General features: G+C 37.3%; 1 protein-coding gene across 1 annotated transcript in view; it reads left to right on the top strand.

Moving 5' to 3' along the window:
• Positions 1 to 804: 804 nt before the first annotated feature.
• LOC126484305 (probable ATP-dependent DNA helicase HFM1) overlaps positions 805 to 13,815 on the top strand; it is a 62,248-nt gene continuing 49,237 nt past the window's right edge. The window contains exons 1-2 of the mRNA XM_050107779.1: positions 805 to 808; positions 894 to 977. Coding sequence (XP_049963736.1) covers positions 805 to 808; positions 894 to 977 — 88 coding nt within the window. The remainder of the gene's footprint in view (positions 809 to 893; positions 978 to 13,815) is intronic.

Raw genomic sequence — 13,815 nt, 5'->3', positions numbered from 1 at the left:
AGACATGTACCTGAAAACATGCTCAGAGTTAATTATGCAACTTCATTTTTTGAAAGTGGTAATAAAACTTCATGACTTTATTTATTCATATAGAGTAATGTTTCATATATTTCATGCATTCACTGGGTGGATAATGGAGTAAAAGAGATCCAAACAAAAATCAGTGAGTCAATGAAAATGGTTAAAAAACAATAGGGCATCAATAACAACAATACATCTATCAGTATTATATCAACATTGCCAAGCTTCCAGTTACGATTACAAAGTCTTTATTATGCACAGCAACTAGCAAACAACACATATTGAGCAGATACAAAACATAGTTCAAAATAAGATCAAAAGTTCACCATATTCGAAGATAGAGCAGTGCTCATTCTATCATCAATGGTGATCTATGGTTGTCACACATCCATTGTTATCTATGCATCAAAGAGCTTGTGTTTTGTTTTCAGTGAGGATTCACCATCTGATCAGACACTAACAGTAACCTCCATGACTCCACCATAAGGTGTACAGAAACATGTCACATGGCCTGCAGGAAGAAGAGGATAAATTTATGAAATGGACATAAAAAAGGAAAAATGATAAATTTTAGAGCCAAAGTCTCTCTATTTCTAGCAAAATAGAGGAAAGAATTGTAAGCAACTGGAGTATAATATCCTCACAACTGATGAAAAGTTTCATTTTTTTCAACTTTTTCCATCTGTTTTCTGGTTGTGAAAGCCTCTATTTCCAAAATCTATAATTTTTTACCATATTTCTTTCTCTTGTCAGCTTGTTAGTATATTTTTTTTGTTAATTGAGATGTGTAAATACATTCCATGATAAGATACTCTGTAGGAAGTCTGTTTGAAATTAACCAATTATATAATCCATTCCTTAACAATATTCAGCTGAACAATATCAACAAATATTTTCATCATACCCTTCCTTCAATGTAATGCAATCAAAGCTCCTGGAAGATGTCCTATATACAGGTAAGTAATATAAAATGCTCTGAAAATCCAAATTAAATTTCATATATTTGCTTTGCAAATTCTGTAATCAAGGATGTTACTATGTGACACATACCTCATTTGGAAGTGAGAAATCACATATTGAGGAAAACTGACCTTTCTCAGATAGAACTAAGGTGAATAGCTCAAGCCTATGAAACTGCTCACACAGCCTGAAATGTGTTTACAACATAAGAAGATGAAGTGGCAGTCAGATCTCTGGCGCCAGTCACATGGGCTTTATGCCATCTCTGTCAAGGCCTTCATCTGCTCCCCGGTTATGGCAGTCCCATTAAGAACCTCACCAGTGATGATTAGCAACACCAGGAATAATGACATTGCCTCACTGTAAATATTGCTGCCTTCACCACATACACAGCATAAAGTCCCACTCATGTGCAATTTCCCACAGGGCAACAAAAAGAGATACTTGCAAAGAGCTATGTTTTAGTGGTTCTGCAGCAAACACATCCCAAGTTGCAGAAGTTAATGAGCAGTTTATGGAATTTCTGACTTCTCAAGCCACAACCCAGAAAATTTAGTTGAATACATTCGCTAGCAAACACCCATTGAGGTTCCTTTTGGACACCAGTGTTTCTGCATGATTGCTAAACAATCTTCTTACTAAAGTTTAGGTTCACCACCATTGCAGGCAGCCAAGACAAATCTTTGGGCTTATGAATGAAACCATGTGCCTTTGTGGGGAAAGTTTCCAGTATTAGTCCCTTATCTATCTGACCCCAAAGTGGACCATGTTCTTGGGATAAACTCTTTCAAGACTTTTGAATTCATGGTTCATGAGGTAGCATGTGCTGTGCAATATCAAGGGTCTTGTACTACCTTAAGTTAGTTAGTTAGTTACGTGTTCCATTGATCAATAGCATGGAAAAACTATTGTGATGTGGAACATGTCAAACGCACAAGAAAGGCACACAGGAAACAAGTTTTTTCCTTTCTTTTTTGCATTATAGTGTTATATCTAAATATTTCTATTATCTATCTCATTCCCTCAAATGGCACAAAATGCATGTATTATAACTCCAGATTTATTTACTCATATTCAAGAATTCATCTATGGTGTGAAAGGAGTTGTCAAGGAGGTATGATTTCAATTTACTTTTGCAACTGTTACTGCTTTCTGTCAGACATTTTATTTCATCTGGTAATTTATCAAAAAGTTTTATAGCAGCATATTTTACCCCTTTCTGTGCCAAAGATAAGTTAAGTAAAGGATAGTGTAGGTCTTTCTTTTTTCTGGTATTGTAATCATGAATGTCACTGTTGATTTTAAACTGGTCCATGTTGTTGAGAAATAATTTCATTACTGTGAAGCAGTTGTAAGAATTCCTAACCTTTTAAACAGATGCCTACAAGATGTGCGACTATGAACCCCACACATTATTCTAACTACTTCCTTTTGAGCAGTGAATACCTTTTGCCTAAGTGTTGAGTTGCCCCAGAATATTATTCCTTATGACATCAGAGAGTGGAAATATGCAAAGTATGTTAGCTTACTAATTTCTACATCCTCAAAATTGGCAATTATTCTGATTGCAAAGTTGCTGAACCTAGTCACTTTAGGAGATCCAAAATATGACTTTTCCAATTAAGATTCTCATCTATATGTACAACCAAAAACTTAGTATGCTCTACCCTGGCTATTGACTTCTTTTGATGTGTTATGTTTATTGAAAGAATCATACTTTTTGCAGCCAAAAATTGGATGTACTGTGTTTTTTCAAAGTTCAGAGCAAGCCCATTTGCAGAAAACCAATTAATAACATTTCCAAAGACCTTATTTCTATCATTTTCTATCAGACTTTCTTTTACTGGATTAATAATTATACTTGTATCATCACCAAACATTGTCAGTTCAGCATCTTGTTTCACATGAGAAGGGAGGTCATTCATATATATCAAGAACAGGAGGGGACCCATGATCAGACCTTGTGGAACACTTAATGTAATTTCACCCCAGTTAGATGAAGTGGCAAATTCCTTTGAATCACTTGAAGCATATAAAGAGACTTATTGCTTCCTGTTCTGTAGATATGACTTAAACCACTCATATGCTGTTCCATTTATACCATAGAATTGTAATTTCTCTAACATAATGTCATGGTTCACACAATCAAATGCTTTGGGTAAGTCACAGAATATTCCTACTGGTGACATTTTATTATTTAAAGACTCTATCATGTGGACAGTGAAATTGTATATTGCTGTCTCAGTGGAACAGTATTTCTGAAATCCAAACTGTGATTTATTAAGTATCCCATTACTGTTGAGATGGCTAACCACTCTTGAGTACATTACTTTCTCAAAGATTTTTGAAAATGCTGTAAGCAAGGATACTGGCCAGTAATTACTGACATCTATGGTTTCCCCCTTTTTGTAGAGAGGCCTGACAATGGCAGATTTTAACCTGTCTGGATAAATACCCTGAGTCAGTGATACATTACATATGTGACTCAAAACATCAGCTGTAATTGCTCCACATTGTTTTAATAAATTGTTAGAGATGTCATCTACTCCAACAGAAAATTTATTTTTCAAAGATTAAATAATTTTCCTTATTTCACAAGAGGTTGTTAGATGAAACTTAATCTGCCTAAAAATTTTCAAAACTGACTCTTCCATGTACTGCCTGGCTTTTTCTTGTGAACTATTCTCACCAATTTTTTCTCTTACACTTAAGAAGTGATGGTTAAATACATTGGCTACCTGTGTACTGTTGGTGAAGATGGTCTCATTCACTTTAACGGTAATACTACCTACCCCAGTGGTTGCTTTTCCTGTCTCCCTTCTAAAAACATTTCATATTGATATGATTTTATGGCTGGAGTTGTTAATTTCTTTTCTAACATACATATTTCTTGATTTCCTTACAACTTTTCTAAGTATGTTACAATAATCTTTATAGTGTAAAATTACTCCTGGATCTTTACTAGTTCTTGCTGTCTCATACAGTTTTCTTTTTCTTTTTGAAGACACTTTAATACCTGTAGTAATACAAGGTTTCTTTCAAAAGACTGTCTATGCTAATTTGTGAAACCTGATATTATCAGGAAAAGAGACAGCAGTCTTACAGAAATTTATTAAAATACAAAAAAAAGTTGTACAAAAATCCTTTAGTGTCTAGAGCACATTTTATATTAGACAACTAAAATATGATAAGTATTTTTGGTTCTGTATAACTACATTCATATCTGTAAACAGGCAGAAAAAGAAATTGCCTTAGAGAAATTCTTAACATTCTAATATATGGTCTGTGGGGATCGAGATGTTATGTGCGGTAATATTGAGCCTAACATTAAGTATTCACTCGTTTATAATGAATTAACTTTATTTTGATAACGTTGGAACAAACACATCCACTCAAATACAGAGTTTGGAACATACTGAGATCAACAGTTTTCAAAGAAGTTCATTCTCAAAGATGAGGCAGTTGGCTCTTGCAGTCGATAACCACCACAGAGCCCCCACCAGTAGTGCGGAGCACGGTAAGAATGATGAGAGGCGTGTGTGCACTCGGCCGGCTGATGGCGCAGGTGCGCGTGACCGATCGTGTCACAGCAGGCACTAATGTGAGGCGTGATTGGACCATTTCTCAATGTCTTGGTAGGCATGACCAGCAGAGGGAAGGAGGTATGGAAGGTGTCCACAGGTTGACCGTGTCATGCTGCTGATGGCACGGTGGAAGCAGAAAGCGGCGGCGTGTTGGTGGGGAGAACATCGTCATGCTGAGGCCATATGGCACAGCAGGGTTTTGATCCGATCAAAGGCACGGAGTGCGTCAAAGATGCAATGCGATGTATTGCCAAAGTATTTGCCAGCAAGTGCCACGGTAAGTGCAACGTGTCCGGTGACAGTTTGTTATTGGCCGTATGACATAAAGGAGCAAGCATCCTGTGGCTTAACAGGTTACGTAAGAGATGCCAGATGAGCAACACTCGCAGTAATGACGGAGTTATAGAGGCACTTGATGTTGCAGCACGGGAGAAAACAGCAAGCTGCACATGACTGACCTTGGCGGTGGATGACTTTGGTGTAGACAGAAGTGTCACCTCAGAGTCCATGGACGGTGAGTCTGTTACAGCGTTAGATGGCAGGATGTTCCAAGCGGAGTTGACAGTGTTGGTGTTTTGATGTGCGAAACAGCCATGAACGAAGGCTTGGGGGTGTGGCCGTGAGCCCTGTGCATGAGGCATGGTGATGGCGAGAGGTGGTGGAAGGCGGACATGGTCGGCGAAACCATGGTCGGAGCAGGAAGGCAATGAGACGTAATGTGAACGTGAAGACGTCGAATTGGTGGATGAACTACTGGTCCGTGGCGGAGAGGCGACACAGTTTGATGGAACTGGAGCTGGGTGTGTGCTGTCGCTGTCGGCACTGTGGTCGAGTCGTAAGGCTGCAAGCTGCTCGCATGAAACTGCTGCACAGTCGTGTGTCGGAGCAGAAAGATGCTCACTCGTCGAAGTAGAAACGGCAGATGTGTTGGTCGTACATTGCGGAGGTAGTGAAGAGGGCAGCAAAGGAAGCGGCACTGGAATTCAGCTGGTTGTGCTGTGGCAGAGAAATGAAGTGTCTGGAACTACCAAGGAAAGGTGGCAGCAGTGTAAATAAGTTGCTTGCATCACATCAGTAACGTAGAATTTCCACTTGAGGCGGCATGATGATGACAGGTGTGACATCTTGGACATAGATCCATGTAGCATGATTGTCAGGGTTTTAGTTGCAGCTGGTAGCAACTGCAAAGGATCGCCAGCAGTCAAAGGCGGAACAATGTCAGGAGCATCTCGTTGCATGTCGTGCTCGGTCGGTGTCAGCTGCAGCATGTGTAACTGATCTTATACCAACAAGTTGTATGTCACAATTTGCTCACGTAGCTGTTGCAGTTGTTCAGGGAAAAATGTATGTCGTGAAACAGTCTGCTGTGTATCACTGAATAAGATGGGGTCAAAATCATAATCTATCTCTATCAAAGGTAACCTGGCGCACAAGACAAGGTTGGCGGCACAGTATAGACGTAACAGTTTGAGTAGAAGAGATCTTGTGTGCAATTGCGAATGTGAAACTCAGTACTCAGCGGCAGCGGAGTGAGAGCACGTTCAATGCTGTATGTAGCATTGATATGGCTGAAATTGTCTTCTGGGGTGGGTGAACAAGTTGCGGGCGTGACCCAGTAGTGAATGGCCGGGCGGTAAGCGTGCTTAGTCTCAGCGAGTTGTTGACAAGATGCGGGTGCGGTAGCCATGGCGGGATTATATGTCATGTAGCTGTTTGTTTTGACTGGGTCGAGGTGAGTGAGCCAGCAGGCGGCGGCCTTGATGTCGCTGTTGGTAGTGGTCAAGCAGAGTCGGTGCGGCTCAGGTGCTGTGTAGAGGGAGGCGTGGAACATCCAGTGTTGCACTGAGAAACAGCTGGCATTGTCGTCAGTGTAATTGGTGCATTGTTGTTGATCGGTAGGATGTACTTGATGAAATTGTTCCTGTGAATTCGACCAGGCCTGCAATTTAGCCGTAGTTTGGTGTTCGTGTGAACTGGGACTTGCAACATAGTCCCCGTTTGTTGCAGTCCATTGTCTGGCATGATTGTCTGATGTTGAAGCACTGCACAAAGTTAACTCATTGCACAAAAGCAAGTCAAAATTGTCCAAATTAATCAGCGAAGGAGCACTGCACTGTAAGGAAGTGAAATTATCGACACGTTGAGCGGGTTTCGATGGACGACGTGTGTGCCTCGGTTGCATTGTCGATGTGTGAGAAGGTGAAGAAAGTTACCAAAAAGCACGATTCACACAAAGTCAGGAATTTACACACTAATTACACTTCCTGTACACTGCATCCAGATGCGGCACGATGCAAAGTCGATGGACGTAGAAATGCGACAAAGGGTTGCTGCATTGTTTGTCCATGGCGATGTTCCAGTACACATTTCGGGCGTCATTAGCATCATTTATGAGCGTCGGGGTCACCAGTGTGGGGATTGAGATGTTATGTGCGGTAATATTGAACCTAACATTGAGTATTTGCTCGTTTATAATGAATTAACTTTATTTTCATCATGTTGGAACAAACACATCCGCTCGAATACAGAGTTTGGAACACACTGAGATCAACTGTTTTCAAAGAAGTTCATTCTCAAAGATGAGGCGGTCAACTCTTGCAGTCGATAACCGCCACAAGTCTAAAAATGTTAAGCCGACGCAATACATACAGGGAGAGCCTACTCCATTAGTAAAATGAATAGACATCAAAACTAACTTTATAGCATTTTATGAATAACAATTTACTTCTTTCAAAGTAACATATGGCTCAAATTGTAAATGCAGATGAATATGCACTGAACAGTATCAAGAGTGAACATCATGCAAAAACAAGCATTTGTACTAAAAAACAACCACACTAATACAATTTTAATATTCAAAGCATCATGATGGTTGAGCCAGGTCATTACCCTGCAGATATAAACAACAATTATCTTACCAACAAAAATATTGTACATGAACCCAAATAATCTTGAAATTTCAAAATAACAGAAGGAAATATAATTAAAAGAGTGGGACTCTATCTTTATGACGATATGCTACATATAAAAGACATATGCTATGTAACTGTCAAATGACGTGAATGCATTAAAATTCTAGTGTAACACCAAAAATATGGACACATATTGCAATTTTGTGACACAGTTAAGAAAGAGGTGAGATAGTTGCACAGGTGAAACTGCATCACTCATCCATTATACACATTTGTAAAACAGGTAATACAATTGGAAAGCATAATGCAATGGAAACAAGAATTACAAACTGTTCCACACTTGTAAAACAATACACAACAATATTAAAATACAAACTATGTTAACACCATTAATAAAAGAAGGGAGAAAACCATACCGTAAATGACACAAGAGTAATCCATCGCAACATATAGAATAGTCATCGTTACCTTATATGTACTTATTGTTTACAGAAATTAAATAAAACCAGCACAGCCAGACTGGCAAGACGTTCCCATTTTAAGAATGACTGAACTACTCAAGTAATCACACTGGCCTGATAACAGTAATCAACAAATGGCACATGAGTACACACATTTACATAGATTGAGATGAATGAATAAAGAATTTTAATGCATGTTCTGCAGTTACACATTGCAGGATAATGAGTGATTAATAAGAAAAAATTAATTTTTATTTTTTCTTATTGAAATTAACTTTATTCTTATTAATGAAGTACGCAATTCCTTGCATAATACAGTTAAAGTGCGTATGACTTGCCAATCTGGTAGCGCTGATTTTGTGTGATTTCTGTCAGTAACAAGTACATATGGCTATTTTGTATGTTATTATGGATTGCTCCCATCTCAACCAGTGTATTGTTTTCTCCTTTTTTTTGGTGACTGTTGTTAACATAGGTTCAACTCTCACTATTACTACATACCATTTTACAGGTGTGGAACAGTTTGTAACTCTTGCTGCCATTGCATAAATCTTTATCATTGCATTAACTGCTTTACAAATGCTTATGATTAATGCAACTTTACTTATGCAACTAACCCTGCTTTTTTATATCTGTGTCTCTCAAGATTATGGTATGCATTTATATTTATTAACTGTTTTACAAATGCTTATGATTAATGCAACTTTACTTATGCAACTAACCCTCCTCTTTTATATCTGTGTCTCTCAAGATTATGGTCTGTGTTTATATTTTATACATTACACTAAAATTTTAATGCTTTCATGTCATTTGACAGTTACATAGGATATATTTTTTAAACATGGTATGTTGTTGTAAAGGATAGGTTCTCAGTCATATAATTGTGTTTCCTCCTGTTATTTTAAAATTTCATGATTATCTGGATTAATGTGCAACATTTTTGTTGCTAAGATAGTTGTTGTTTGTTACTGTGGAGTTATAAGTACATTACTTTGAAAGATTTAAATTGTTATTCATAGAGTGCTATAAAGTCAATTGTGATATATTATAAGAGTGCATGGTTTTGATATGCATTGATAAAATTCACTTGAGCTTCCAGCTGCACCAAATGGTTTAAAATCCGTAAGCTTTTGCTGGAGTACTCCCTGGTCATTGTCAAATGGTGACTGTCTTTTGATTGCTGTTACTGTCCTTATATAGCCGCACTGACGTCTGTGATGTCATAGCTGCTTGTTCCAGCGCCAGTGACACCATGTAAGGAAGGGCAGCTACATAAGGGTGATAGCAGCAACCAAAAGACGTCACCACTTGACAATGGTCGAGGAGTACCCTGTCGAAAGCTCATTGACTTTAAATCATTTGTCATGGCTGGTAGCTCAAGACAATTTTATCAAATTGTGTTGTATGTTCATTTTACTAAAGCTGTAGGCTCTCCCTCCATACACTGTGTAGGCTGTAACAGTTTTAAACTACATATTATTATGGTAAGAATTTTTCTGTGGTGATTCCTTTTTCTGCTTGCTTATAAATATGAAGAGGGTTGTTATACGGAACCAAAACTGGTCATCATGATTTAACTGTCTGATGTTTTATGTATAATTTTCTTTTAATTTTAATTAATCTCTGTGATAAAAATGCCCAAATTTTCTCACCTGGACTAGGGAAGAGAATTGATTTTAGTGTTCATGTCATTCTTAAAGGAATGAAGACTCCACATTTTTTTCAAAGCCCGTCTGGTTCCCTTGGCTCTTAAAGATGCCCTCAAACTAGAGTTGGAAAGACTATCTCATGAAAATATGTTAATGTCTATTTAATACAGACAATGTGCCTCCTCCCTGGTAACAGTAGTTACATATTAAATCATCTGAATGATCCTTATATCACAGTGATGAGGAATGAATCAGTTTACAGTATACGTCTATATGTTGTCTGTAAAAAATTAATGAACACATTATTTATTAAGTCCTAATCATGTAACTATACTAAAAATCTACTTAAAAAAAGGAAAAGGATACCAGTTAAATAGAAATTCACCCCCTGAATAGAAGGAGTTGTCTGGGGACAGTGATTATGGGCTTAGATTTAAAATGTGCTTTGCTACCTGTCAGACATTTTATGTTATTGGGTACACAATCAAAAATTTTTGTCACCACATACTGAACTTCTTTCTGAGCCATTGACAGCTTTAACAATAGGTAACAAAGGTCATTTTTCCTCTAGAGTTGTGGGTGTGGACATCGCATTCTTCATAAATTGTGATGGATTCTTTATGAAAAATTTCACTAGCAAATGTGCTGCTGCAGTTAATATGCTTTGATGCGTTACCTACATGATGACTGCAGATAAACTACACATATTATTCTTGCTCGTTTCTTCTGTGCAATCAATGCTCTTTTTCTAAGTGATGAAGTACTCTGGAAAATTATTTCACAAGATATTATTGACTGGAAATGTGTAGAATATGTCAGGATATTGATTTGTTTTTTTCCAAGACAGCAATTCTATGAAGAGCAAAAGTAGCTGAACTTAGTTGTTTGAGAAGCTCAGTAATATGCTTCTTCCAGTTCAAGTTTTCATCAATGAGTACACTAAAAAATTTAGAGCATTCTACCCTATTATTGACTCCTGTTCATGTGATACATCAATTGTCAGTATGAACCTATGTGTTGTTCAGAGCTGAATACAATCTGGTTTCTCAAAATTAAGGGAGAGTCCACTTTCAGATAACCATTTAATCACCTGAAAAACAACATTAAAAATTTATTCAGTTTTGAAACCCAATACGTTAAGGGCACAGATAATGTAGTTGCTAATGCTTTGTCTAGGCTATCTTTAGGAAGTGAATCATCTAACAACTTTGGGAAAGGAGAAAAAGAATTTAAAATTATGTACATGAGAGGTGTGAAAGAGGAAAAAGAGATCTTGAAAATTTGAAAAGACATCTTTAGGTGTCAAAATCATGATAAAAATTGGAAATTGGTTAAGACCATGTTGGGTAAGAATGGAGGAGAAAAGACAGGACAGTATTATAAGGTACACAAGGGTATTTCATTTAGGAGATATAAGACTGACTCAGAGGATTGTAAATTATGTTAGCCAGAACAGTGTATTGATACTTTAGTTACTTATTCACATGAGAGTTTTGGTCATTGTTAATCAACCAAATGCTCAGAAAAGATTCTGGAAAACATCTATTTTTATAACACAGGTAGGAGAGTCAAGAAGAAGATTGCCAGCTGTGATAGATGGGGGATTCCATTGTCACGGGTGGGACAGTTGCACTACGTTTTTCAACAGTCAGGTGCTGATATAACATAAAGTATAAATAGAAATAAAGTAAAAATTGACTGGTTGCCTTACAAATAATTGTTTTACCTTCCCTTTAAATCTGAATGTCAGAAGTTTACAAATTGAGCTGTTATTCATCTTTAAAACTTTGTCACGGGTGGGACAGCAAATAGACGCAGCATTGAATAACCACCAACATTTTAGAAGAATTCTGTGATTTATGCACTTATTTTCTTTTTAAAATATTGAATTCACATTAATAAAACAATTCTCTACATAACATAATATCAATAAATATTAGATTAGTAATACTTACGTACAATAATTGCAATCAAAGACTGTCACGGGTGGGACAAGGAATTGTCACGGGTGGGACTCATGTGAAGTACAATCTTTTTTTTAATTTAAACTGATTTTATTATGTCAGTTAGCTATGAATCGGTAGGTAACATATACTTAGAGGGCACGTTAAGTTTTAATAACTTTGTAGAACATTTTTGTTGCTTATAAATAATATAAATTTTGGTATAGTATTGGTTTACAGTTCTGAGTACTTAATTATTTCACTTGAAGAATGTACCACTTTGAAAAAATACGCTTGACCTCTCACCCACTTTCGAAAATGTCTAAATTGCCGGGAAACTCATAATATAAGGTGTCCCTAACATGTTTGACATTTGGATTCGGGAGAATAGCAAGAACTTGTTTAAACTCTACGTAGGATACATTCTGCTTGTCAGCTTTAAATACCTTTGCTGGGTCCCCAACAGATCGCATACACATAATCTGTATTTCCCCATTGTCTTCTACACTTCTCTGTGCAATTGCATCATATCTGTATGTAGTGGATTTCTTTCTTGCAGTTTGGAACTCGACTAAAATAAATGTTCCTGGCATGATTTGTTCCACAGCTGGTTCTGAACCTGTAACTTCTTGGGAATTGGGTGTCAACAGGACATCAGGATATGATTCCTCATCACTCATCTCAGAATCTGTGTAGATTAGTGAATGTATGTTGGGCGAAAGTGGGAAAACCTCCACTTTCTCTAAATCTGATTTTAGGAAAGTTCTACCACATACTAGGTTACAGGTATTGTAACCATTGAAGTAATGCTTGCTGCGAATATCTTTTATTTTTTTAACAGCTTTCCAGCGACCATCCAGAAGGTCTCTGTTTTCATCAATATGATCTTTTGTCAGAAGAAGAAAGTTTATTCCAGAAACAGATGATTTGGCACAGTCTAAAAATTCCTGTGTATTGCTGATGATGACTTTTCTTTGCTTAACTTTATTCCAAACAGACCTTTTTGTTACAGCTCCAATGCCATTCGCTGCACCTTTCCCATGTGATGTTGCCAAAAAAAAAAAAAAAAAAAAAAAAAAAACTCCAGACACTCCAAAGTCTTGCATCATGTAGCAAAGGTTGGAAATGGTGAATTTGTTCTTAAATTGACCTGCACAACCATCAGAAAAAATTCGTATCGAGGTCAAATTGGGAAGCTCTTGTTTCAGGTTACTTATTATGCTCTTCAAACATGCATAAACTGAGTACTTGTCGTGACACAGTTCATCGCTCACAATTGCAAATGACTGTAGGCCTGTTTTCATCCAAACACAAATAGTGACCACTGTAATCTGTGTATGACTCCAGTGGGCACTTTGTATCTCATCTTGTGCCAGTGCTACATAGCTTTCTGCAAAATCTATTTGCAATATCACTTCATCATCACTAACTGATGCTTTCACAGTCTTGAAAGCTCCAGATTGCATCCTTTTGACAAAGAAGTGCTCCTTGAATGTTTTTAGTTGAGACTGAAGTTCAGAGAGAGCTTCACAGTGTTCCACTGGTAGTAGTCTGTTTAGGGAGACACTCATGTTCGGTCCATTTTCTCCAAGATATTATGTCACACAAATCAAACTTTCCATCTATTAATGTGTATAAATTCATGATGCATTTCTTGCATTGACTTGTCATGCATATTTCACTTTCTACATCACAGCAAACAAGATTCCTAAGGTGAGTGTGAGTAGCAGGGAAACTAGCTATTTCTTTGTGAATGGCTTCAATGATGGAGTTGAAGCTAGCATGATATCTGCACACACATACATTGTGAGGCATTTGAGACGTTAGAACAACATTTTTAGGCCGCAACTCGTAGAATTTTGAAATCTTGATATCAATATCTGGATTGTCTTGCTTAAAAAGAAAAAATGCTTCCTTAACTGTCATATTCATGTGACGTTTCTGCAAGCTAACTATTTTCCCAGTTTCATGGTCTACAATAGACTTTACATCCTTTATACCAGGTGTCTGCCTGCTGATTTCATCATTTGTGAAAAAATTTTGTATTTTGAGCAGATTATCACCTGTAAGTTTACGAGATGTTTTCTTCACTACTGGGAAAATCTGCTTTACTACCTTTTTAGGTAAGCTTTCACTTACAAACTTTTTTACTGCTGCTGATTTTTTTGAGGGGCTTGAAGGAAGCACCTTCTTTACCCGAGAAACAGCTTTGCCAAGAGACTGAGGACAGTGATATGATCCTAACTGGGAAATACAGGTCTCAGACTGATCTTTAATTAATACGG

This window comes from Schistocerca serialis, chromosome 1 (assembly GCF_023864345.2).
Source record: "Schistocerca serialis cubense isolate TAMUIC-IGC-003099 chromosome 1, iqSchSeri2.2, whole genome shotgun sequence".
NCBI classification, from domain to species: Eukaryota; Metazoa; Arthropoda; class Insecta; order Orthoptera; family Acrididae; genus Schistocerca; species Schistocerca serialis.
Note: the sequence above shows the minus strand (reverse complement) of the source record. Positions and strands in the feature narration are given on the sequence as shown.